Below are 26,611 nucleotides of genomic sequence, written 5' to 3' on the forward strand. Positions count from 1 at the left end.
ACAGGCAAGGCTCTGCGGCGTCAGAGCTGGGAACAGAACACTGGGGAACAGACTCTATCAGCGTATAGCGATAAGCCCGACTGATGTGAAGGGCTTCGGAATATGCTTGCTTGGAAACTAACCCCAATAAACATTGCATTGTCTGCACTTTGGACTTCTGATCTTTTGCTGCTTGCTGTCTGTGTGACAAGAACCAGGGAAGTGGGAGGGTTGAGAGAAAACCCTCTAACATACTGTGACCCTATGCACCCTATATTCACACACTACTGCAGTACTATTTGTTCAAATTATGCCTTGTGCAGTATTACCTGAAAGCTAATAGACTGATTATTAATATGATTGTAAAATGCATGTGTTAATGTTACATGTGAAGTTCTAAATTCCCTCTGTACGATGTTACTAGAACTAGCCTGACCTAGGTAAAGGTAATTAACAGGTCTGTCTGAGACAAAGGAATGTAGGTTTACCTCAATATACATATTAGCAGTAAACAAAGCTCTCTAGCTAAAGGGTGTGTGTGTGTGTGTGTGTGTGTGGTGTGTGTGTGTGTCGTGATCCTGAACTCAAGAGGCAGAGATTTAACCTGGCTCCTCCACCCTAGAGAGACACAGGAGGCTGAATCCTCAGGAGGCCTTCCTAACTTGTAAGATAAAGACAATCACTTTGGGGATATAAGGATCAGGAAGAGAGACTCCATCTTTATCCTTCACCTTAGGAGACAAAGGAACCAAGTTCTTTGACCTCTGTGATGGGTCCTAGACAGCAAAAGCTGGAAAGGAGGCTGTGGGTGAGAGAAACCATCTTGAAGAAAAACTTAATCTAACAAGATACAGTCTTAGTCTTTTAGATGCATTTGCACTTTTATTTTCTTGTTATTTCTACCTTTATTCCTTTTACTTGGTATCACTTTATCCATGATTTTTTTGTTAATATACTTGTTTTGCTTTCATTAAAAATTGTCAGATTTCCCCAATAGGAACATGTTTAAGACAAGCAAATAATGCTGCTACTGCCCAAGTGGACTCGGATCTCACAGCACGAGGCACCGGACTGCTGTTTAACCCATCTGGAAATGGTCTGAGCAGATACATCACGGAAGAATTGGTAGGGGAAGTAGAAGTGGGTTGCAGCCTAGGCAGCAGTGACCATGAGATGATTAAGGATCCTGACAAAAGGAAGAAAGCAGATTAGCAAAATATGGACCCTGGACTTCAGAAAAGCAGACTTAGACTCCCTTAGGGAACTGATAGGCAGGATCCCCTGGAAGGCTAACGTGAGGGGGAAAGGTGTCCAGGAGAGCTGGCTGTATTTTAAAGAAGCCTTATTGAGGGGGCAGGAACAAACCATCCTGATGTGCAGGAAGAATAGCAAATATGGCAGGCGACCAGCTTGGCTGCCATATTTGCTGCATGCAGGGGTGTAATCAGGAAGGCCAAGGCACAACTGGAGTTGCAGCTAGCAAGGGATTTGAAGGGTTTCTACAGGTATGTTAGCAACAAGAAGAAGGTCAGGGAAAGTGTGGGACCCTTACTGAATGGGGGAGGCAACATAGTGACAGATGTGGAAAAAGCTGAAGTACTCAATGCTTTTTTTGCTTCGGTCTTCACAGACAAGGTCAGCTCCCAGACTGCTGCACTGGGCAACAGAGTATGGGGAGGACGTGAGCAGCCCATAGTGGTGAAAGAACAGCTTAAGGACTATTTAGAAAAGCTGGACATGCACAAGTCCATGGGTCCAGATCTAATGCATCCAAGGATGCTGAGGGAGTTGCCTGATGTGATTCCAGAGCCATTGGCCATTATCTTTGAAAATTTGTGGCGAGCGGGGGAGGCCCCAGACAAATTGGAAAAAGGCAAATATACTGCCCATATTTTAAAAAGTGAAGAAAGAGAACCCAGGAAACTACAGACAGGTCAGGCTCACTTCAGTCCCTGGCAAAGTCATGGAGCAGGTCCTCAAGGAATCCATTTTGAAGCACGTGGAGGAGAGGAAGGTGGTCAGGAACAGTCAACATGGATTCACCAAGGGCAAGTCATGCCTGACCAACCTGATTGCCTTCGTTGATGAGATAACTGGCTCTGTGGATATTGGGAAAGTGGTGGATGTGACATATCTTGACTTTAGCAAAGCTTTTGATACAGTCTCCCACAGTATTCTTGCCAGCAAATTAAAATAGTATGGATTGGATGAATGGACTATAAGGTGGATAGAAAGCTGGCTAGACTGTCCGTCTCAAAGGGTAGTGATCAACGGCTCGATGTCCAGTTGGCAGCCGGTAGCAAGTGGAGTGCCCCAGGGGTCGTTTTGTTCAACATCTTTATTAATGATCTGGATGATGGGATGAATTGCACCCTCACCAAGTTCACAGATGACACTAAGATGCGGGGAGAGGTAGATATGCTGGAGGGTAAGGATAGGGTTCAGAGTGATCTAGACAAATTGGAGGATTGGGCCAAAAGAAATCTGATGAATCATAGAATCATAGAATATCAGGGTTGGAAGGAACCCCAGAAGGTCATCTAGTCCAACCCCCTGCTCAAAGCAGGACCAATTCCCAGTTAAATCATCCCAGCCAGGGCTTTGTCAAGCCTGACCTTAAAAACCTCTAAGGAAGGAGATTCTACCACCTCCCTAGGTAACGCATTCCAGTGTTTCACCACCCTCTTAGTGAAAAAGTTTTTTCCCTAATATCCAATCTAAACCTCCCCCACTGCAACTTGAGACCATTACTCCTCGTTCTGTCATCTGCTACCATTGAGAACAGTCTAGAGCCATCCTCTTTGGAACCCCCTTTCAGGTAGTTGAAAGCAGCTATCAAATCCCCCCTCATTCTTCTCTTCTGCAGGCTAAACAATCCCAGCTCCCTCAGCCTCTCCTCATAACTCATGTGTTCCAGTCCCCTAATCATTTTTGTTGCCCTTCGCTGGACTCTCTCCAATTTATCCACATCCTTCTTGAAGTGTGGGGCCCAAAACTGGACACAGTACTCCAGATGAGGCCTCACCAATGTCGAATAGAGGGGAACGATCACATCCCTCGATCTGCTCGCTATGCCCCTACTTATACAGCCCAAAATGCCATTGGCCTTCTTGGCAACAAGGGCACACTGCTGACTCATATCCAGCTTCTCGTCCACTGTCACCCCTAGGTCCTTTTCCGCAGAACTGCTGCCTAGACATTCGGTCCCTAGTCTGTAGCTGTGCATTGGATTCTTCCGTCTTAAGTGCAGGACCCTGCACTTATCCTTATTGAACCTCATCAGATTCCTTTTGGCCTAATCTTCCAATTGGTCTAGGTCCTTCTGTATCCTATCCCTCCCCTCCAGCGTATCTACCACTCCTCCCAGTTTAGTATCATCCGCAAATTTGCTGAGAGTGCAATCCACACCATCCTCCAGATCATTTATGAAGATATTGAATAAAACCGGCCCCAGGACCGACCCTTGGGGCACTCCACTTGATACCGGCTGCCAACTAGACATGGAGCCATTGATCACTACCCGTTGAGCCCGACAATCTAGCCAGCTTTCTACCCACCTTATAGTGCATTCATCAAGCCCATACTTCCTGAGGTTCAACAAGGACAAGTGCAGTATCCTGCACTTAGGAAGGAAGAATCCCATGTACTGATATGGGCTGCAGAATGATGGGCTAAGCAGCAGTTCCGCAGAGAAGGACCTGGGGATTACAGTGGACAAGAAGCTGGATCTGAGTCAGCAGTGTGCCCTCATTGCCAAGAAGGCCAATGGCATATTGGGCTGTATTAGTAGGAGCATTGCCAGCAGATCGAGGGAAGTGATTATTCCCCTTTATTCGGCACTGGTGAGGCCACACCTGGACTATTGCGTCCAGTTTTGGGCCCCCCACTACAGAAGGGATGTGGACAAATGGGAGAGTCCAGTGGAGGACAATGAAAATGATTAGGGGGCTGGGGCACATGACTTAGAAGGAGAGACTGAGGGAACTGGGCTTATTTAGTCTGCAGAAGAGAAGAGAAGAGTGAAGGGGGATTTGATGGCAGCCTTCAACTACCTGAAGGGGGTTCCAAAGAGGATGGATCTCGGCTGTTCTCAGTGGTGGCAGATGACAGAACAAGAAGCAATGGTTTTAAGTTGCAGTGTGGGGTGGGGGGCAAGGGGGTGTCTAGGTTGGATATTAGGAAACACTATTTCACTAGGAGGGTGGTGAAGCACTGGAATGGGTTCCCTAGGGAGTTGGTGGAATCTCCTTCCTTAGAGGCTTCTAAGGCCTGTCTTGACAAAGCCCTGGCTGGGATGATTAGCTGGTGTTGGTCCTGCACGGGATTAGATGACCTCCTGAGAGCTCTTCCAACCCTAACATTCTATGACTCTATGATCATAACTCAGATGATTCTTAGAATAGGAAAAAATAACAAAGAGGAGTTCCTAAAACCTTTAGGTCTATTTAAAGACTATGCTAATACCCTTCCAGCATCTAAAGTATGCAACTCAGATGGCCCTTTATTAGCATGGAGCTTTGGAAAAAATACTGGTAAATTAACTGATTGACGCGAAACTTGGAAACTATTTTTGGCAAAAACCTGGGTCAGGCGCAAGGACCCGCCGTGTCTTCATGAAACCGAGCGAGCGGCAGGTCTGCCATCAAGGCGCGCAATTCCCGACCCCTCCGGCTCTCCTCACGGCCGCAGCAGAGAAGGGAAGCGCCGAGCACGGCGCTACGGGAGCAGCCCTCAGCGCGCAACCCTCCGCAGGCGCCTGCCCCGGCCCGAGCCGCTCCCCGCCCCTTGTGCGCAGCCCCCGGGTGACGCCGGGGGGCAGGGAGACCGGGCAGCCAACGCGAGGGGGCGGGGGGTACCAGGCGCCCGCGTGGGCACGTCGGGCTCCCACGGCCCCAAACCAGGACCGGCCCCACAGAACCAAAGCAGCGGCCGCCCCGCCCCTTTCCCGGCAAGCCCCGCGCAGCCCTGCCCCCCAGCGTGGTGTGCGCAGTCTCTGGACCCCTTTCCCAGCAGGCCCCGCGAGCCCAGGGTCTGCCCGACTCATGCCTGAGGGGCGCGCGGGCGCCCCCCGCCGCCTTCCTGAGGCTCCCCGCGCCCCGGGCCGGCGGCGCTGCGGGCTCCGCGCCGGGAGCGAGGCGGTGGCCTGGCGCAGGGCCGCTCGGATGGTGCCGCCCGCGCAGGCAGCGAGAGGCAGCCCCGGCCCGTGGGGTCCTCGGCGCGGCGCGGCGCGCCACGTGGGAGCAGTTGGAGCCGCCGCCTGGAGAGCCAGCGGGCGCGGGGAGCGGAGCGCGGCCGCCGCTGAGCCGCAGCCATGGGCGGCCTGGAGAAGAAGAAGGTACCGGCCCGCGGGGCTGCTGCTGCGCCTCGCCCCTCCCCGCTCCGCTCCGCTCCGCTGCCTGGGCCCGTCGGGGCTCGTCCCCCGCGCTGGGCAGCGGCTCGCGAGCTCGCTTCGCCCCGGAGCCGCCTGAGCCCGCGGGTCCCCGCGGGCTGGGCTGGGCTGGGCTCGGCTCGGTCTCCTCCCGGGCGTGCCAGGGCTCCGCTCGCTGCCAGCAGCGCGTCGGCCCCGGTCTGCGGCGGGCCGGGCCTGCTGCCCCGGGGCGCCGCTCTCTGTGCAGGCGGGGCACGTGCCGGCACCCGGCGGCCACCGGGAGTGTCCGTCCCCCCCCCCCCCCGTTAGTGCCCTTCGCGGCGTCGGCTTGCCAGTTCTTAAGGTGCCCACAAATCGCTCTCAGCTGGGTGTCAGGGCACCTCGTGTAAATCCCTTCTTGTCTCAGCTGCTGTGGGTTCCTCCTGCATGCCCTGCGCTCAGGTAATAATCCACAGAATATTGTTGCTATCAATAGATTCCTGAGATCCTAGGTAGCTGTTCTCTAAAGGATCCCCAATTTGGAGGTGAGCCTCTTTTTCTGTATCTCGGATCCTGTGTGGATTAGTCTGCTTAATATCTATACTGAGTTACTCACCTCACCTTCTCTGAGCCAGTCACTAGTTTTCCTTGTGCTCAGTGATCCCAATTCAAGGAAACTTCTGTCCCCTGTGCTGCTAATGAATCTTTGTCCTTGTTTCTTCCTAAGTACGAGAGGGGATCAGCCACAAACTACATCACTAGAAACAAGGCCCGGAAGAAACTACAGCTGAGCCTCGCAGACTTCAGGTAAGGAATGGTTTAGGGTTTCCAAGTGAGGTGAGAGAAGCTGAAAAATGTTGAATTGTCAGCCTTGGATATTGACTTGTTCTGTTCCTGTGTAATGTGACTTACAGTGCAAGAGCTGTCCAGCCTCCTTTGCTAATTTGTGATAGTCCTGCCCTGCAGGGTTCCTCTTCTAGAGGCGAAAGGGGATTCTGTTTGCTTATGTGTATATATATGTTGCTCCTCTCAGCCAGTTCAGTCTGTTTTCTGTGTTAAGGTTGCTAGTAAGCATATAAAGAGATGTGAGCATCTGGTCTTAGGGCTATTCCACACTGGCACTTTACAGCGGTGCAACTTTCCCACTTAGGGGTGTGAAAAAACACAGCCCAAGTGCTGCAAGTTTCAGCACTGTAACATGCCAGTATAGACAGTACACCAGCGCTGGGAGCTACGCCCCTCGTGGAGTTGATTTATTTAGAGCTCTGGGAGAGCTGTCTCCCATCGCTTGCTGCGACTACCCAAGCCACATTAAAGCGCTGCCAGTGTAGACAAGCCCGTAGTGAACTGTTTACAAAATCACCATTTGTCTACCCTTTTTTGCACATTCCTGGGGCTCAAACTTTAGATCCTCCCCAAGTTGAACTCAGTTGCTCAGAATCTATCTCAGCTAGTACATGGTACCCACTCTCTCTGCATGGAAGCCATATTGGAAAGTTATTAAGGGTAAAACTTGTAACTCCAGGTTGGCCAAGCCCAACTGAGATTCAGATCCTCATGTGTTGCATTGGGAAGCATGTAGACGTGTACAGTGTGGTGCACCATGGGTAGTCCAGTAGCACTGTCTCTTGGGAACTTTGGCAATGCATGGTGAAGCAGAAACAAGTCGTCCAGGGGTGGCTGGCAGCAAGGGTCAACTTCACAGTGTGCAACTCTCTCCTTCCCATAATGTTATCTAACTCCCATAATTTTTCACGTCTTTAAAAAAAAAAAAAAAAAATCCCACACATCTGTACAGCCCTCTTCCTTGCTGTTTGTCACCTTTGACAGAATCACGGAGCCTGTACAGCTCTGCCCTATTGGCATGAGTGTTGCAAGCACAGGACGCATGTTCCTTCGGTATTTACAGAGCCTCAAGAAGAACTGAAGTACATTAACTCCTCACTTAAAGTCGTCCCTGTTAACGTTTTGTTGCTGATCAATTAGAGAACATGCTTGTTTAAAGTTGCTCAATGCTCCCTTATAACGTTAAAAGAAAAGGAGTACTTGTGGCACCTTAGAGACTAACCAATTTATTTGAGCGTAAGCTTTCGTGAGCTATAGCTCACTTCATCGGATGCATACTTTGGAAAGTGTAGAAGATCTTTTTATACACACAAAGCATGAAAAAATACCTCCCCCCCACCCCACTCTCCTGCTGGTAATAGCTTATCTAAAGTGATCATTCTCCTTACAATGTGTATAATAATCAAGTTGGGTCATTTTCAGCACAAAACCCCGATGAAGTGAGCTGTAGCTCACGAAAGCTTATGCTCAAATAAATTGGTTAGTCTCTAAGGTGCCACAAGTACTCCTTTTCTTTTTGCGAATACAGACTAACACGGCTGTTACTCTGAAACCTGTCCTTATAACCTTGTTTATAAGGGACTGCCTGCTTTGTCCACTGCTTGCAGAAAGAGCAGCCCATTGGAGCGAGCTGGTGGGGGCTTGGAACCAGGGTGGACCGGCAGCACTCCTATCGGCTCCCCTAAGTTTCTTGTGTGGTAGCTGCCCACCAGGCTATCAATTGTCGGGCAGTTCAGCTGTCCCTCCCCCCCACTGCCCTGTGCTGCTCCTGCCCTCTGCCCTGGAGCTGCTCCCGAGAGCCTCCTGCTTGCTGTGCAGTGGGGGAAGAGGGGTGCTAATGTCTGGGTGTCCCCCTTCCCGCTGCTTCTGGCCCCCATCTCCCCAGAGCAGGGGAGACAGGATGGGGCTCAGGACGGAGAGAGCTTGCTGGCAGCAGCTGCTGTCTCAACTTGCAGATCTACTTAAAAAGGCAAAAAGAAAAGGAGGACTTGTGGCACCTTAGAGACTAAAAAACTTATTTGAGCATAAGCTTTCATGAGCTACAGCAAAGGCAGTATACTTAAAGTAGGGTCAGCATACTTAAAGGGGCAATGCGCATCTCTCTCTCACACATGGTGTGTGTCGCTGTCCCCCCTCCCTCCATTCGTGCTGCCTTGTAGTGTGTGGAGGGCTCAGTCAAGTGCTAGTTCATCATTTAACAGTAAGGCATTCCCTGGAAAATATGCCACCGTCTGCCACTTCAACCAAGCTTCACATCGCTGCTGTGTACAGTGTTAAATTTTTGTTTAAAACTTATCCTGTGTGTATGTATATGTGTGTATGTATAATAAATATAAAAATATAGTCTTTTGTCTGGCAAAAAAAAATTTCCCTGGAACCTAAGCCTCTCCTCCCCCCTCTCCCCCCCCATTAATTCTTATGGGGAAATTGAATTCACTTAACATTGTTTTGCTTAAGGTAGCATTTTTCAGGAACGTAACTACAACATTATGCAAGGAGTTACTGTAGCGGGGAACAAGATGACTTCTTGGAGGGCAGATTGCTGTGGGACATAGCGAGAACTCATTCAGGGTTGTTGATGTTCACAGAGCAGCTGTACGTGGTGGAGTGCCTATTCTGGGACTGAGAAATGAACATTTACTGGTGGGATCGCATCAAAATGCAGGCTTATGATGACAAGCAGTGGCTGCAGCACTTTCGTGTGCACAAGGCCACATTCCTAGAACTGTGTTGAGTTCACCCCAGCCCTTCAGTGCAGGGACATCAAACTAAGAACTGTGCTGACAGTGGAGAAGCGAGTGGGGATTGCACTGCTGAATTTTGTAATGCAGGATTGCTACTGGTCAGGTCATTCTCAGCAATGTGCAGGACATAGTGGATGGCTTTGCAGCAGTGGGGTTCCTGACCTGTGGTGGAGGCATAGGGTTATATGCGTGCCATCTGTTTTGGCACTAGACCACCTTGCCACAAAGTACATCAACAGAAAGGACTACTTTTCTATGGTTGTGCAAGCGCTGTGGATCACTGGGCATACTTCGCTGACATCAGTGTAGGCTGGTTCAGGGAAGGGGCATGACACTCATGTCTTTAAGAACACAGGATTGTTCATAAAGTCACAAGCGTGGACTTTATTTCCTGACTGGTGGATTGCCATTGGTGATGTTAAAATGCCAGTAGTGATCCTAGGTGACCCAGCCTACCCTTTACTCCCCTGGCTTATGAAGCTGTACACCGGCCACCTCAACAGCACCAAGGAGAGATTCAGCTATCGGCTCAGCAGGTGGAGAATGACCGTTGAATGTGCTTTTTGGTTGATTGAAGGGACATTGGTGGTGTTTACTGACAAGATTAGATCTGTGGGAAGGAAATTCCCAATGGTGGTAGCTGTCTGCCATGTCCTGCATGATATCTGTGAAGTAAAGGGGAGGAAATTGCTGCTGAGATGGAGGGCAGAGGTGGACTTCTGTCTGCTGAGTTTGAACAAGGGCTATTAGAGCTCAACAGGGCTATATGGCTCAGGGAGGATTTGAAAGTGCACTTTACTCCTGGGGGAATTCTGCACCGTTGTGTATGTGAAGAATATATGGGCTGTGCATAATTTTTTTTTTCTCTGCAGAAAATACATTCTGCTGGAGATGTGCTGCAGTTACGCTTTTCACCCACCAGGGGTTGCTGTGGCACCAGGACAGAGAGCTTGCCCTCAACAACCCTCCAGTTCATACCCAGGTCCCTTCCCAGCAATTACTTCCCTCTCCCTTAGCTCCTCCGTTATCCCTGACTCCCTCAAGCCTTTGCACTGCTTCTGAGGGGTGTGGGAAATATGGTTCTGTATTGTTGTGTACTCCAAGTTCTCTATTAATATACCTAGTAAGAAATCTATTTGTCAAAAAACATTTCCTGAATCTTTTTGTTGTCTGTATTGTTATAGACATACTTGCTGACATATATTTTTGAAATTAATTACCAAAATAATTGAAACTGATGTGATTATCTTGTTATTCTGACAAATAAAATTGTCAGAATTTTCCATTTTTTGCCACCAAATTCCCCCAGGAGTAGTTCTTTAACAGTGAGCCATAGTAATGCATTGTGGTATACCGTGCTCTCCCTGACCCTGCTATTTTGGAGCCTGTTACGAACTGTGTGGTGCTTGATGTACATCAATGAATATAATACTGACAATGCACCTATTAATTTTCCGGTGCTTGGTGTACATTTATGGTTATTACAGTGTGTGTCACTGACTTTATGGCTTGTGTCCCACTGTGTACGGTAACAAGTAAGTGGGTGCTTTCAGAACTGCTAGGCACTCTGCAGCATATGCTATGAACGAAGAAAGATGAATTCGTTTTCCAAATAATATAAATTTATTCAGTAACAATACCAATGCAAAAAAAGGCTGTGTGGTTTAAAAGCAAATACAATAAAAACTTGTTACATTCTGTTTCGTTAATATATTAAGGGGAAAGAACATTCATATCCATTATAGTTGCACACACTGATGTGTGAGAGCTATGGCTGCTGTATATGTGAAGCTGTTGTCCTTAATATCCCTTGGGGTGGAGTAGCAGTGTTTATTTCCCCCCTACTGTTCCATGACGGTGGTTTGTGGGGTGTTGGTGTCTCTGTCAAGTGTAGAATGAAGCTCTTCAGGTCTGTGGCGTGGCATCAGATTGATTGTTGGCCTCTTTGGCCTTCTGGTATGCCTGACACAGTTCCTTTGCTTTCACTTGGTGCTGCTGCTGGTCCCTGTTGTACCTTTTCTCCTGCGTCTCCCATGCAGTCTGCTCGTAGGTGTTTGTTTCTTTGGCTGGTCCATGTCTGTGCCTGTGCCACCGTAAGGTCTGTGCCTGTGTCACCGTAAGTATAGACATAGCTTCAGCCTGTGACACAGGTATGTTTATATTCTTGGGAAAGTGCCTTGAGTAGCACAGCTGTCTTCGAAGGGGCTTGAATCTATATTCTGAAAGACTGCACATGATGACTTAGGCAGTACTGTACAGATCGTGCTATAAACAGGTATGAGAGAGTGACTGCTGGGCCCAGTGCTGCTTTACACTGTTTGGAACGTAGCCTTGAGTAGCATGTTCCAAACTCTGCTACTGCTCTGTATGCTGCAATGCTGTGTATGGCGACTTAGCACGGATCCTGCAAAGTCAGTTGCAGGGAATGTCCCAAACCACTTTCTAAATCAAACATTAGACCCATGCAGGCGGTGGGTTTGAGTATTTCCTGGTTTTCAGAGGCTTGTTTACCACCCACTGCCCACCTTGTAGAAGGGCACTAAGCCACCTTAACTCTCTATTAGTGAAGTTCAGGGGCATCCCATCACCAGTGCCTTGAGCCACTAGTGCCTTTGTGTGGTTTCTCATCTCCTCTGTGTCTGTGTTGCAGGCGTCTGTGTATCCTGAAGGGGATCTACCCCCATGAGCCCAAACACAAGAAAAAGGTGAACAAAGGCTCCACTGCTGCCCGGACCTTTTACCTCCTCAAAGACATCAAGTTCCTCCTTCATGAGCCCATCATCAACAAGTTTCGGGAGTATAAGGTAGGCTGAGAGGGCCAGCTGAGCTTTGTGAGTTAGATTAGCTCTGTTCCATTTGAAAAAGACATTCCCCTACCACCCCTCTACATACAGGCTCTGGAGCTCCTGGCCTCCCTTGCCTGGGCTGCTGTCCACCTCCCATTAAGCTGTGCGTGTTCCTAACGTGCCATGGCTCTTGGGGCTGCTCTTGTCATGGGCAGTCTGGGCTTTGGAAACTGAAGGAGGCAGGCACCAGCTGCTGTGTGTGACTTCTTAGGCTGGTGGCTTGGTAGAGTGGGAAGCTGCGGATCTGAAGCCTGCCTGGGAGTCTGTCACTGCTGATGCAGATTCATTATTCATTGCTGTGGATCCAGCTGTGCTTGTTAACATGCCACAGGACCTTTGCTTAGGATTCTAGGCCTGTGTGAAGGACGCAGCCCTAGTGGTGGGGCACTTATATTGGCAGTAGAGAGCAATAGTGGGCTTTGATTCTGAGTGGGTGGAGGTGCCTGGTTTATTACTATGAGCTGAAGCCAGCATGAGCCAGTGAAGAGAGTAGTGGACTGGGAGCCAGGACTCCGGGGTTCTTTCCCCTGCTCTGCTCCTGACTTTCTGGGTGACCTTAGGCAAGTCCCCTTAGTCCTCTCTGCCACTGCGTAGTGTGCTGTGAGAAGGCAGGTTTTGAGGCCTGTTTCCTGTTGGTCTGTTAATCAAGCCCTTGGCAGTGATGGGAATGTGCTGTATGCCTTGACCTGAAGTGTGATAGGTGCAGGAGGTGGTCACATGATTGCATTCCCTTGTATCAACCCCTTGGCCTCTCTGTCTCTGCTCAGGTATTTGTCCGGAAGCTCCGGAAAGCGTATGGGAAAAGCGAGTGGAACACCGTGGAGCGGCTGAAAGATAACAAGCCCAGCTACAAGCTTGACCACATCATCAAGGAGAGGTGAGGTGGAGGTTGCCAAGGCTGGGACACCGATAGCACGGTGTGAAACAGCCCTGTTGTTGTATAGCAGATAAGGTAGGCTGGCTGGAACTTAGAAGGCTTAGTCTGATTAGCGAGAATCCATCCGAGCAAGCAGCTGGACCAGGGACTGTCACGCCCCCCAGCAGTAGGACTTGTACCTGGGACACTGCTTGGGCTTGACCTCAGGCAGCCTCTTCCAAGCATCGAATCCCACGACTGCAGCTCATGTAACTGACTCATTCCAAGATAGAATCACAGAAGTGGAAGCAACCTCAAGAGGTCGTCTAGTCCAGGCCCCTGCACTCAAGGCAGGACTAAGTATTATCTAGACCATCCTTGACTGGTGTTTGTGCAACCCCCAATAATGAAGATTCCATAACTTCCCTAGGCAATTTATTCCAGTGCTTAACCACCCTGACAGGAAGTTTTTCCTAATGTCCAACCTTGCTGCAATTTAAGCCCATTGTTTCTTGTCCTAGCCTCAGAGATTAAGAAGAAGAATATTTTTCACTCCTCCTTGTAACAACTTTTATGTACTTGAAAACTCTTATCATATCCCCTCTCAGTCTTCTCTTCTCCAGACTAAACAAACCCAGTTTTTTCAATCTTCCCTTATAGGTCATGTTTTTTAGACCTTTGATAATTTTTGTTGCTCTTCTCTGGACTTTCTCCAGTTTGTCCACATCTTTCCTGAAATGTGGTGCCCAGAACTGGACACAATACTCCAGTTGAAGCCTAATCAGCGAGGAGTAGAGCAGAAGAATTACTTCTCGTGCCTTGCTTACAACACTCCTGCTAATACATCCCAGAATGATGCTTGTGTTTTTGGTTGTTTTTTTTTGTTGTTTTTTTTTGCAACAGCAATACACTGACTCCTATTTAGTTTGTAAAAAGAAAAGGAGGACTTATGGCACCTTAAAGACTAACCAATTTATTTGAGCATAAGCTTTCGTGAGCTACAGCTCACTTCATCGGATGCATACTGTGGAAAGTGTAGAAGTGTTCTTCTACACTTTCCACAGTATGCATCCGATGAAGTGAGCTGTAGCTCACGAAAGCTTATGCTCAAATAAATTGGTTAGTCTCTAAGGTGCCACAAGTCCTCCTTTTTCTTTTTGCGAATACAGACTAACACGGCTGTTACTCTGAAATTTACCATTTTGTATGTGTGCAACTGATCGATTGTTCCTTCCTAAGTGGAGTACTTTGGATTTGTCCTTATTGAATTTCATCCTATTTACTTCAGGCTGTTTCTCCAGATCATTTTGAATTTTAATCCTGTCCTCCAAAGTACTTGCAACCCCTCCCAGCTTGATATCGTCCGCAAACTTTATAAGTATACTCTCTATGCCATTATCTAAATCACTGATGAAGATATTAAACAGAAGTGGACCCGGAACCAATCCCTGCAGGACCCCACTCATTATGCCCTTCCAGCATGAATGTGAACCACTGATATCTACTCTCTGGGAATGATTTTCCAACCAGTTATGCACCCACCTTGTAGTAGTTCCATCTAGGTTGTATTTCCCTAGTTTGTTTATGAGAACGTCATGCAAGACGGTGTCAAAAGTCTTACCCAAGTCAAGATATACCACTTCCCCCCATACACAAGGCTTGTTACCCTGTCAAAGAAAGCTATCAGGTTGGTTTGACACAATTTCATAGAATATCAGGATTGGAAGGGACCTCAGGAGGTCATCTAGTCCAACCCTCTTCTCAAAGCAGGACCAATCCCCAATTTTTGCCCCAGATCCCTAAATGGCCCCCTCAAGAATTGAACTCACAACCCTGTGTTTAGCAGGCCAGTGCTCAAACCACTGAGCTATCCCTCCCCTCAAATCCATGCTGACTGTTACTTATCACCTTACTATCTTCTAGGTGTTTGCACATTGATTGCTTAATTATTTGCTCCATTATCTTTCCAGGTACAGAAGTTAAGCTGACTGGTCTGTAATTCCCCCGGGTTGTCTTTATTTTCCTTTTTATAGATGACTATAATTGCCCTTTTCCAGTCTTCTGGAATGTTTCCCATCTTCCCATGACTTTTCAAAGATAATTGCTAATGCCTCAGATATCTCCTCAGTTAGCTCCTTGAGTATTTTAGGATGCATTTCATCAGGCCCTGGTGATTTGAAGACTTCTAACTTGTCTAAGTAATTTTTGACTTGTTCTTTCCCTATTTTAGACTCTGATCCTACCTCATTTTCACTGGCATTCACTATGTTAGACATCCAGTCGCCACCAACCTTCTTGGTGAAAACCGAAACAAAGAAGTCATTAAGCACCTCTGCAATTTCCACATTTTCTATTATTGTCTTCCTCCCTCTTTGAGTAATGGGCCTACTCTGTCCTTGGTCTTCCTCTTGCTTCTAATGTATTTTTAGAATGTTTTCTTGTTACCTTTTATGCTCCTAGCTAGTTTGATCTTGTTTTGTGCCAAGGCTTTTCTAATTTTGTCCATACGTACTGGTGTTATTTGTTTATATTCATCCTTTGTAATTTGGCTGAGTTTCCACTTTTTGTAGATGTCTTGAGTTTTAGATCATTGAGGATCTCCTGGTTAAGCCAGGGCGGTCTCTTGCCATGCTTCCTATCTTTCCTACACACTACGATAGTTTGCTGTTCCTGTGAGCTGCATCGTTGCCTTTAAAATGTTTATAAACCACTGCTTATGAGTTGAAGAGACAATGGGGCAAAGCAGGGTTGAGCCTGCACAGCCTTAGTACAAGTTCCAGGCCCCAGGGGCCTGTGTGATACCTAGCAGGATGTCATGGGCTCCCCTTCTCTCCCTGAATGGTGATTTCAAAGATGATGCTCGGAGTCACTCCCAGAGGAATGTGAATCCTGCAGATGATCTGCCCAGTCACATGGTGACTGCAGTGAAACATGAAGGATGCACCCACCAACGGTGCCGTAATCAGCACAGCTGATCTGTGTTCCAGTGTTGCCTGGAGGCCTCAGCTGAGGTCAGGGCCCCATTGTGCTAGGTGCTATACAAACACCTCATAAGAGACAGAGAGCTGACAGTCTACATAGACGAGACAGTGGCTGGGAGGGGAAACAGCCAGAGAAGGGAAGATGCACAGCAGAGCCAGAAGTAGAACCTAGGCCTTGTGACTCCCAGATCAGCAGCCTAGCCCAAGCCCATGCTGCCTCCCATCTCTTTTGGTAAGAGCTTTGTTGCAGGGCTTGTTCTATGTGTGTAAAGCACCTGTTGTCTGACAGCGCTACGGGGCAGACTTTCAAAGGTCAGTGGCACCAAACGATGCAGTGAGGCGCCTACTTTTGAAAACTGCCCTAGGTGCCTAAATATCTTTTGAGACTCTGTCCCTCTCCTCCTGCTGACTGTAAAGGTAGGTCTCAGGGTACGGCCAATCACAGTAACACCGGTAGCAGTGCAGACCAGCTGGACACTGGAATCCAGGTGTGGTGGTACCATAAACAGACCAAAGGGAGTGTTCACAAGCTAATGTGGCGTGGGTTGGTGAAGCGTGCATTGTACACAATGCAAACATATGCAGCATACAAGCTAGGGATCCGCAGGTGTTTGCACAAGTCAGGCAGCAGGAACATGATTTATTCTTGCACTAGTGAGCTTCCCAGGCTTCTCCATCTTGTTCCTCCCCACTGTGTATTTCCTCTTTGCCACAAGTGTAGGTGTCCATGCGGGGGCTTGTTATTCACTACCTGCCTGAATGGCACCAAAGTGGGTCTGGACTCCAACCCCACACTAGGGTGTCTGCAGATCCCCTGGCTTTGTTGGCATCTGGTGCCAGCTGTGGTAGTGAGGAGCTCAGGGATGAGGAAGCCTGCTCTCTAGAACTGGTCTGAGATGTCCCCAGACTTGGTTCACAGGGGCCACCCAACACCTGTTGAAAGGCTCCAGTTTTTGCCACTCCTGGGCTGGGTGCGAGTGCCGCCTTATTAGCGGTGTGGGAGGATGCTGCTATTTGGAGCCCCCTCCTGCTCTCACCGGGATTCTCTTCTGTGGCGGATGCAGGTACCCGACCTTCATCGATGCCCTGCGAGACCTGGATGACGCACTGTCCATGTGCTTCCTCTTTGCCACCTTCCCGCGCACTGGCAAGTGCCACGTGCAGACCATCCAGCTGTGCCGCCGCCTCACCGTGGAGTTTCTCAACTACGTCATCGCCTCCCGCTCCCTGCGCAAGGTGAGAGTCCCCTGCCAGCGCAGGCCCTTCTCCTGCCTGGGCAGTGCAGTGAGGGCATCGGCGAGAGGCACCCTGGTGTGGCTGGATGGGCAGCCAGTTGGGCTCAGAGATGCCTTCGGTTCCAGAACATCTAGTCACCAACTAATGCTTGCCCTGAGTGTTCCCAGGGAAAAGCGGGGGAGAGGCCTTCTGCAGCAGGGCAGCACTATGCTGTTGTCAGCATGTGCTCTGGAAAAAATTCACTCCCTGGATAGCGAGGGGTTAAGGGATGTCCGTCTCCTGCCTAGTACAGATCTGAGAGCCCTGCTTATGCTGCTGGAGGGTGGAGGGGGCCTCAATACATGTAGGATTCACAGTGCACTGGCCAGGCTGTCTCCTTTCCTGCCAGCAGCCGTGCCCCCCCCAGCTCCTCTCCCTTTGCTCTCCCACCAGGTGTTCCTGTCCATCAAAGGGATCTATTACCAGGCCGAGGTGCTGGGGCAGCCCATCACCTGGATTACTCCATATGCCTTTGCCCACGATGTGAGTACCGTGCGCTCTGCTCCTGTGTCTATCTGTCCATCCCCCAACCTCCCTGAGGCCTGTGAATAAGATGCCGGGGGGGGGAGGCTCTAGTATCCTTCCATCAGTATGGGGGTGGGGGAGTCCCAGGAGAGTGCAGGGTGGCTCCTCGAAGCTGCTGTAGCTGAGCTGCCACCCAGGGACTGCATGGTGCTCAGGATATCATGGGGCCTAATGCCCAGGGAACCGTCTGAAACAGCCTCTCACCTGCCCCTCTGGGGAGCTCCTGCCTCTGGGTCAGAGTCATCACCCTGCATGCACTAGTCAGCAACCCTGGAGCCCAGCCAGCTCATCGGTTCTCCTCTTGGGCTGGAAATAATTAACTTTAATTACTTCTCTGAACTTTATTAAAGATTAACGGGCTGGGTGACTGTGAGTGGGATGGAAGGCGGAGGGAGCGGAGCCTTCCCTAGCAAGCTCCCAGACAGTTCTGGTTGGTGGAAACTCAAAGCTGGTCCCATCAGAGGGGGTGGGGTCTCAGCCCTTGTCCTGGGGTGGGGTCCCTCATTAGCTGCTAATTGTCTCCACAGAGGCCAGGTCTGAGCAGACTCAGGGCAGTGTGAGGGGTCCTTTGCTGCCCTCTGACTGCTCTGCCAGATAAGCTGGGGGGAGTCTGTTGTGATCATCTTGACAAAGAAGCTGAGATTTGTTTCCAGTTCAGTTGTGCTGGAGCTGGGACTTGGAGAGCAGATGAGGATGCTAGTGTCTGGGCTTCAGGAGGGGAGCCAGACTGTTAGACTACAAATGTCATCTTCTGTAAACTCTCCTTTATATGAAGGCTGTGAGGTGCCACAAACAGGACTGTCCTTTGCTGCGCAGGTTAGAAGTGATATGAGAGTGCGAAGGACAGCGAACAGAGCAGGGTCCTGCAGGGACAACAGGGTGATCATGTTGTCACGGATTTTTGATGCACATGCACAAGGGGGCAGAGTTAAGGTTGAATGGCCCCTGCTGCCCCTGCTCGTCAGCATTTCACTTTGCCACTGGCTGTCTCTCTCTCCATACTTATCTGCCCCCTGCAACCATGGCATCTGAGTCCCACAGCGCTGCCGAGAGGGCTGTTGGCCCCGTTGTACAGGTGGGCAGTGGAGGCACAGAGACTAAGTGACTTGCCTTAAGTCACAGGATGTTTGTTGCAGAGCAGGAATCGAACTCGGGTCTTCCCAACGCCAGGCTAGAACGCTGGCCACTGGGTCTTCCCTCTGGGTTTGCTCTAGTTATAGATTCATAGAGTGAAAGTCAGACGGGACCACTCTGATCATGTAGTCTGACCTGCTGAATGACACAGGCTGGAGAACTTCACGCCACAATTCCTGCATCAGGCTCAGAACTTCTGGCTGAGCTAGAGTATCTCTTTGAAGATCCTGCTCTCCTCCCCTTCTGACATGTCCTATCGACCTCAATTTCTAGTTCCCCCTGCCCCAGGAAGGTCTTGTCTTTTCTCTTTTCTCTCTTCAGCCTCCCTTCCCCCCCACACCCAATGTCTCTGCTGGGTTATTCATTTACTGGCTGGGGAGCTGCATTGTGCCCCTCCAGTTAACTAGAAATCAATGACCTTTGCTGACCTTTAAGACACTCTAGGGCCTCTCCTAAGATCTGCCAGACCCCTGCAGACTGAGCAGCAGACAGTCCCAGAGATGCTGTCCAGCCATCTCCAGCTGAATCTGCCCAGTCCAGGGCTTTGACCACAGGCGGCACTCCTGTGCATTTTGCTTTCTCTTGGTGATCCCCTGGAGGGTCTCCACGGGTCATTGAGCTGAGTCTCACAGGCAGGACCCAGGAGCCCTCTCTGTTAATTGTGTGCTTTAAGACCAACCTCCCATCTTCTTGAGACTGCGGTTGCAGGTCTGCCATGCTCTGGGGAACCTCTCTTGCATGGGTTGATCTTCGCTTCAGGGTTGACAGAAACGTTCCCTTGTTCCTTGGCTGCCCTGGGGTTCCCAGGGTAGAGTGTGGGTGACATGCAGCCAGGGCCATGTAGAGGCCTACTCTGCTGCTAACGCATCATACCCTGCCCTGCTAGGGGACCGGGTGGGTGGGACTCTGCAGGCTCCCTCCCGTCAGCCCTCAAGGACCTTTTCCCAAGGTTGTTACCTCCCAGCAGTGCCTGCTGAGAGCGCTTAATGAGCAGCCTGGAAATCGCTGGCCTGGGGCATGGAGGCAGCTCCTGTGAATGCTGGGTGGGTAACTGTGTGAGATGGGGCTGGGGCAAGGGGGATGAGTCTTAAATGCAGAGTCAGTGAGTTTCTTCCTGCCGTTGCCTGGAGATGGAGTTCTCCCTGGCTCACTGCACATGGGGCTGCTACCGCTGCAGAGGGCTGAACAACACCTTGTCCCCTGGTCGGGGGGAGACAGCCCTGTTCAGCTGTGTGCTCCAGCTCTTGGAGCTGAGCATTTGCCAGGCAGACAGTTCCCAGGCTTGTGTGGGGGCAGGGGCGATACAGTGGTGTTCTCTGAGTGAAACTGAGGGATATAGGCGCGGGAACTAGGGTTTCGGGGAGTGCTGCAGCGCCCCCAGGTTTCACTGTGAGAAGTTGCTTTACAGCAGAGGTCCCCCAGTCTGTGCTGCATGCCCCTCTAGGGGGTGCTGAGGAACATTTTGGGGGCGTGTAGCTGAGGTCTGGGTCAGCCCCCGGAAGGGTGGGGAGGGAGCGCCACTCAGCTCTGCTCCTTGCCCCGCCACTGAGTATTGGCTGCAGGGCCCGGGGCTCCACTCCCAGCCCTACATGCGGGGTCCTGTCTGCCATTGGCTCCGTGCCCGGCCATGCACCTGATCCCGGCTGCAGGACCCATGCCCGGGGTTCTGCTCCTGCCCCCCAGCTATGGTCCCAGCCAGGGACCCCTTAGCCCTGTCCACATCCTCCTGTCCCGGAGCCACAGCCACTCCTGGCCCCAGCTCTGCACGGGGGAAGGTGCTGGTTATCACTGCTTCCCCCTAAGCTCTGTTGATGTCCCTGGTTGACCTCCCACTGTCTCTTCCAGCACCCGACGGACGTAGACTACAGGGTCATGGCGACCTTCACGGAGTTCTACACCACGCTGCTGGGCTTTGTGAACTTCCGCCTCTACCAGTCCCTCAACCTGCATTACCCCCCCAAGGTGATGGGCGGAGGGCACCACCGGGGTTTACGATCCCAGGCCCCTGGTAGCAAGCGGAGAGGTGACTCTTGCAGCAGGCCTGGGGGACTGCAGTGTGATCCAGGTTCTTCCCCTTGCCCGGGTGCTTAGTGTAGGGGAGACAGCCTGCCCCTACTGGTGGGGAGGGAGTGCTGTGGGTGGGCCCAGCACAGTCGGATCCTGCTGGAAGGGTGGTGACTGCCTGAGAGGCTGGGGAAGGGAGCAGCAGGATCATGCCAGACTCTGGCCCTGCCTTCACCCCTCTCCTCTCTGTAGATTGAAGGCCAGGCTGTGGCAGAGCAGAAGCCGGAGGAGGGGGAGGCGTACGCCATGGACTCAGAGAGCTACATGGAGGTGAGAGGCCCTGCCTGCCATGCGGACCCCACATGACACCCTGGAGCTGGTTAATGGGCCATGGGCCGCCCTGCATAGCTGGACACTCCCCAGCTGGCCTGGGGGTGGGGCACAGACCCTGCCATTCTTGGCCGCCCTGGCTGGGGGGCTGGGCCCCTCTCCCTGGTGCACTCGTTAACGTTTGTAGCCATGCAAACAAAAGGGACCTGGATCTCCAAGGCAGGGGCTAAAGGGGAGCCATTCCCCAGTGACATGCAATGGACCAGGTGCATTATGGGGCTTCCTTTGCGCCCGTGGGCATTGGATGCAGCTGGAGGTGGGATGCGAAAGAGGACCCCTGTAGGACCTACAGCCTGCTATTCCTGGGTCCTGCCCTGGGATCTTAACCACCTTTCCGGCAGCCTCCCCCATGTGAGAGCAGTGTGTGACACATTGCTGGTTTTTCCCACTGCAGAAGCTGTCAGCTCTGAGTGCCAGCCTAGCCCGAGTGGTAGCACCAAACCCAGAGGATGAAGTGCAGGTGGATGAGTTCCCTGTGGATGGGGTAAGAGCTCAGCAGGTTGAATTTATCACTGCTCCAAGTCCCCCCACACCTCGAAGGAGGCTGGCAGGGAAGGGACTGCCACAAGGGAGGGGGCTCCCCGCTGTCCCTCCCCTTGTCTGGGGAGGGCATGGTAGAGGAGCCTCTCATAGCGCCTTGCTCTGGCCAGGAGAGTGCGGAGCAGGAGGCAGCGAGGAAGAAGGAGCAGGAGGCAGTAGAAAAGCAGAAGAAGCTGTTTGAGGGGCTGCGGTTCTTCCTGAACAGAGAGGTGCCTCGGGAGCCCATAGCTTTCATCATCCGGTACGTGCTGATCACACTCCTCCTCCCTCAAGGCGAGCCCTGGGGATAGGGCGAGGGACTTGGTCTGAACTGGGTGGGTACCAAGTCCAGGAGTAAGTGAGGAGCAAGGGCAATGTTAGTGATGGAGGAAGCCCGTGAGCCATCTGGAGATCCTCTAGCCATGAGAGCAGGATTAACCCAGGCGTGATACTCTGGGGAGCCCAGCCAGTGTCCCTGCCTGCGAGAGCTACCCAGCGAGGCTGGGGTGAACGAAGTCCCTGGAGCAACCTTGAAGCCCTGCTGTGGCTCTGAGAAGGTGCTGTGGGCCCAGGTGCCTAGGCACATTCCCCTGGGCCCCTTGACAAGGTTGAGGGAGGGGATCTGCATTCCTGATCCTCTTGACAATCCAGCTTCTCCAGTCTTAGCCTCGTGGGATGTCACTGTGTCCCTGCAAGTTTCCACTGCAAACAGTGAGGCCCCTGTGTGTCCCGCATAGGACTCTGTTCCTTGCCCCTCAGCTGGTGCTGGGCCCTTCCCACCCAGCCTGATTCATGGGCGTTTCTCATTGGGCAGGTGTTTTGGAGGCGAAGTGTCTTGGGACAAGTCCATGTGCATCAGTGCCACCTACGATGTGAGGAATCCAACCATCACCCACCAGATTGTCGACCGGCCCAGCCTGGGAAAGCAGGTGATAGGCAGGTGAGCTCTGCATCTTTGCCTGGGTGAGATCTGAGCCTCTGCACAAGCGGCAGGAGAGGCCAACTGACTGTCCTGCTCTGGAGCCATTCAGCCCCCCTCTTTGCCCTCAGAGTTTCTGCCCTGCCACCCCTGGGCGCCTGTCTGCTGGCTTCAGTGCACTTTGAGCCAGGCCCCAGTGAGGTGTCTGCCCCAATCCCCTTCTGGTGTGCAAGTGGCCTGCTCCATGTTCTAGGGACCCCGCTGGGGGTGGGGGCCATGCACCCACATCCACTTCCTCTTGGCTCTTCCTTCCCTCCATCCCTCTTGCTCACTCCAGCCCTCTCACCACCCTCCTAGGCATTACCTCCAGCCACAGTGGGTGTTCGACTCGGTCAATGCTAAGATGTGCCTCCCGGTGGCTGATTATTTCCCCGGCGTGCTGCTGCCCCCGCACCTCTCGCCCTTCGTTTCAGAGAAGGATGGGGACTACATCCCACCTGAGAAGCTGAAGCTGCTGGCCCTGCAGAAGGGCGAGAACCCAGGTAATGGGGGGGCCAAGTCCCGAGGATCCAGCCAGCTTTCTCACCTTGGGCATCCTTTGCCTCCCTCTGGGCATCGGTCCCTCCCTCCTTTTGCCTCCTCGTCCCAGGTTATCAACAGGTCCTTTAGGAGCACAGACCTGGGAAACATTTACCTGGGTTCTCTGCCAGCCTATGCCAGGCTGGTTCTTCCTGCTCTGCTTAGGGGTTAGAATCCTGAATGGTAACTCTGCTCTCTTGACTTCTCTAGCAGAAGAGAGCAGAGAGGAGGCGGAGGAGGACAGTGATGAAGATGATGATGATAATGAAGGCTCAGAAGGAGAAGAACACTCTGAAAAGGAAGATGAATGGAAACTGAAGAAGCTGGAAGAGCAGCGATCCCAGGGAAAGGTACCATGCATAGCCATGGAGCCAGCGTGCCCTGAAGGGGACATCCCCATTGTGGTGCAGCTCTGGTCAAGCTCCATGCCTCCCCGTCTCAGCCCTCCACTGGGTAGCACCTGCTGGAGGCAGGTTGCTGAATGGCTTCCGTTCTGAACCCTCTGCTCACCTGTGCAGAACACTCCCCTTTGAGCCAAATGCTTCCTGACTCGGTCTCTGCAGGTGATGTCCCTTTCTGAGAGAGCAGGGGTTGGGCAAAGGACTTGGAGCTTGAGGTTTTTATTATTTTAAGGAGTTAATTTTTTTTTTTTAATCTTTGATGGGGCTCCTGCAGAATGGGCTGGGACCTCGGCCTGGCCAGGCCAGTCCAGTCTTTATCCAGGGCTAGCACCTGCCCTTAAAGCACCTCCAGCTTCTCTGGAATCTGCATAGTGATCATGCACAGCAAAAACCATTGCTACACTCACAAGTGAAAAATCGAGACACTGTGTGTACTCATGGGAGGTTGGAGGGGACAGGTCCCCCTCTGTGCCAGTCCACAGAGGACAGGAGTCTGCACAGCCCCAGCTAGGTAATGTTGGCTCAAGCAGTAGCTGCTCATGCTTTTGGCTCTGGAGGTCCCCGGTTCAATCCCTGGTGCGTTGGGCGAGATGGCAGCTGTCACATACACATGTGTTCTAGGGACGTGTATACGTTGTCTGAGGAATCTTGAAACTTCCCCCAAGCCAGACAGTGCCATGCTTTCTTCTCTACTTTTTCTAAAAAAAGTAGAAAGGAAACGAATCGCAAAAGCGTGAGGGAGCACAGCTGAAGTTCCTGTCACTGGTGGCGCTGGGCACGTGCCCTCTTTCCCATCACAGTCTCTGCCTGAATTCCTTTGGGGGTAGCTCCGAGGACCTCCAGGAGGAACCTTGGTGCATTCTCTGCCATGACGTTAATGGCAGCTTGTTAGTGGGGCGCTAGCTGAGCGCTCTGCCTTACCTGCAGGCAGTTCTAGCTCATGCTGCCCTGGCTGCTCCAGGCTCAGCTGTGGGATTCCCTCAGGATAGGGCCAGGGAAGGGGCAGCACCATCTGCAGGGCTGGGGGTGGAGTCCCTTGCAATGGATGCAGCAGGGGGCTTCTGAGGTCACTGGCTCTCTTGTGCCCTCCCCAGAAGCTGCCAGTGAAGGTGTCGGCTGGCATTGTGCGGCTGGAGGACAAGCAGCAAGCAGCCCAAGAGGAGCAGAGCGAGGAGAAGCGTCTCGCCATCATGATGATGAAGAAGAGGGAGAAGTACCTCTACCAGAAAATCATGTTTGGGAAGAAGCGCAAAGTTCGAGAGGTATTGTGGCCAGCGCTCACTCCCCAGCATGGGGATGAACCCCCTGGTCACTAGAGCAGAACTATAGGCCTTAACACTCAGCCTGCTCCCACCACAAAGTGCACACTGGTGAAGAGAGGTGGGTTACCGTAATCGAGCCAGGCTGCAGCGAGTTCTAACTGGATGGGGTGACACGGCACTGGGGAGTGCTAGGCCAGAAACCATCCGCACGCTGTGTAATATACCGAGTGAGGCAGAAACTGGCCAGTCCCCCACTTCTGGGAGGTAGGTGGGCATCATCCCTGCTTAACAAATGGGGAAACTGAGGCACAGAGCCAGTGACTTGCTCAGTGTCCCAGGGAGGGTTGGAGCCTCCATGGTGATTAGAACAGAGTTGCTGACTCCCAGCCCTATACTCAGTCCATTAGGCAATGCTGCCTCTCTATGGTGTATACAGAACAGGAGAAGCCACCGAGGGAGGATTGTGCATTCGGAGACTTTGGCCTGGGTTCAACAATGATGGAAATGATCGTGTAAACTTCCTGGGGTGGAGGGGGGCTTTTTCTATAACAATTCCCCTGGCCCACTTGGTCTGTAATGTACACTTCTCCCCCGGCCCCCGTACCTCGCCTCTGGACTTGGCCCTTGGGGCTTTCCCCTAGGGCTTGGTGACATTCCCCCCACACACCCCCCAAGTTCTCGCTGCCTGCCAGGGTAGATGGAAGTTTAAGCCTGGTGCAGAGCTCTGGCCTGGGAGTCAGCAAGGTTAGGTCCCTGAGGTGGTCCTGGGGTGTCCCAGGTGGCCTGTGTCCATGGCAGTGATGTGTACTGTGATTCACCATTCCCCCCCACCCCCCCAAAAACAAAAACAAAAAAACTAGAGCTAGTGAGTGACTGAGCTAACCATCCTGATCCAGCAGCAGGCCCAGAGCTTAGGGGTGGGTGGTCCTGGCCCAGAGGCTGAGATCAGGGTATGATCTCCTCCAGTGTTGGAGGGGGTTCGAATCTGGCTCTGGCATGACTGTAACAGGCAGGGGGAAGAACTGTTGTCAGTGTTCAGGGGTTAATCTGGGCGGTTTCTCCCCCCGCAGGCAACCAGACTTGCTGAGAAGAGGAAAGCTCATGATGCTGCCATGAAATCAGAGAAGAAGAAAACCAAGAAGGTGCGACGGGAGTGATGGGGCTGTCAGGCTCTGCCCTCCCTCCAGGACTGGAGCTGCCCCTTGGCCTGGGAGACCTATTTTCTAGGCTGTACCTCGGGCCTCCTCCATGACAGGCCACACTGAACAGAAGCCAACAGCATCTGGCTGGCCGTGATTTTCAGCTCTGTCGATGCTCTGGGGACACCCCCAATTACCGCTTATCCCCTCTATTTAAAAACAAAACCAGCCTCTTCCCCCATCCTCCGGGATCCCATCCAAGGCTCCTCCATGGGGAGGCTCCGGGAGCTTTCTTTGTCTGCTTCACCCGCACCGATGCCAACAGGTCATGGGTGGGAGGGGGCAGTGGATTCCCCCACCTGGTCTCTCCCAGCAGAGCCTCTAGGTAGGCAGATGAGGGGTGTGGAAAAGGAAGAATCCTCCCCGTGGCTGCAGCAGATCATGGATTCAGCCAAAGGTCCCCAGAAAAGCCAAATGGCCTGTTAAGTGTCAGCAGCTCTCCCTGGGTTGGGGAAGGAGAGGCTGTGCCTGGTGCAGGCGAATGTCTCAGGGCTCTGGGTCGTACAGAGCTAATGGTAAAAACGGGACCCAGGGTGAGCTGGCCCAGGCCCTGAGCTGGGGCTCCTCCAGCAGGCTGGGTGCCTTGGAGCTTGTGGCAGGTGCTGCTCTCAGAGGGAGGGTCCCTTTGCTGTTTGCTTTACAAGCTGGGGATCTGCACAGTCCCTTGCAGCCAGTGCAGGCAGGTTGTGGGGCCTCCCGGGAAAAGCTGCCTCAGCCCCCCCACCCCTGAGCTCCTCTCCGCACAGGGGCTGGGGCCTGAAAAGGGCTGTGATTTTACTGTACTTTAGTAAAGTCAACTTTCACA

At 51.9% G+C, this 26,611-nt stretch overlaps 1 protein-coding gene and 1 long non-coding RNA gene across 3 annotated transcripts; one reads left to right on the forward strand and one right to left on the reverse strand.

Moving 5' to 3' along the window:
- Nucleotides 1-888: 888 nt before the first annotated feature.
- On the reverse strand, nt 889-4,902 carry LOC311531584. The gene is made up of 3 exons (XR_014714246.1): nt 4,561-4,902; nt 1,924-2,078; nt 889-1,165 (listed from the first exon to the last, which is right to left on the reverse strand). It is a non-coding gene; the product is annotated as an uncharacterized lncRNA (long non-coding RNA).
- A 250-nt stretch (nt 4,903-5,152) lies between these two features.
- On the forward strand, nt 5,153-26,611 carry PES1 (pescadillo ribosomal biogenesis factor 1). Of its 2 annotated transcripts, none has more exons than XM_084649415.1 (15): nt 5,153-5,314; nt 6,054-6,133; nt 11,567-11,720; nt 12,530-12,639; nt 16,664-16,835; nt 17,268-17,357; nt 20,379-20,495; nt 20,790-20,867; nt 21,322-21,411; nt 21,578-21,708; nt 22,261-22,386; nt 22,723-22,907; nt 23,155-23,294; nt 24,440-24,607; nt 25,678-26,611. In XM_084649415.1, exons 1-15 carry the CDS (start codon nt 5,291-5,293, stop codon nt 25,762-25,764), a joined length of 1,752 nt encoding a protein of 583 aa, XP_084505541.1. In that variant the 5' UTR covers nt 5,153-5,290; the 3' UTR covers nt 25,765-26,611. The 2 variants fall into 2 exon arrangements, with proteins under 2 accessions (XP_084505541.1, XP_084505542.1); XM_084649416.1 differs by having other exon boundaries at nt 23,158-23,294.

Source organism: Lepidochelys olivacea, assembly GCF_965140295.1.
Source record: "Lepidochelys olivacea isolate rLepOli2 genome assembly, chromosome: 15".
NCBI classification, from domain to species: domain Eukaryota; kingdom Metazoa; phylum Chordata; order Testudines; family Cheloniidae; genus Lepidochelys; species Lepidochelys olivacea.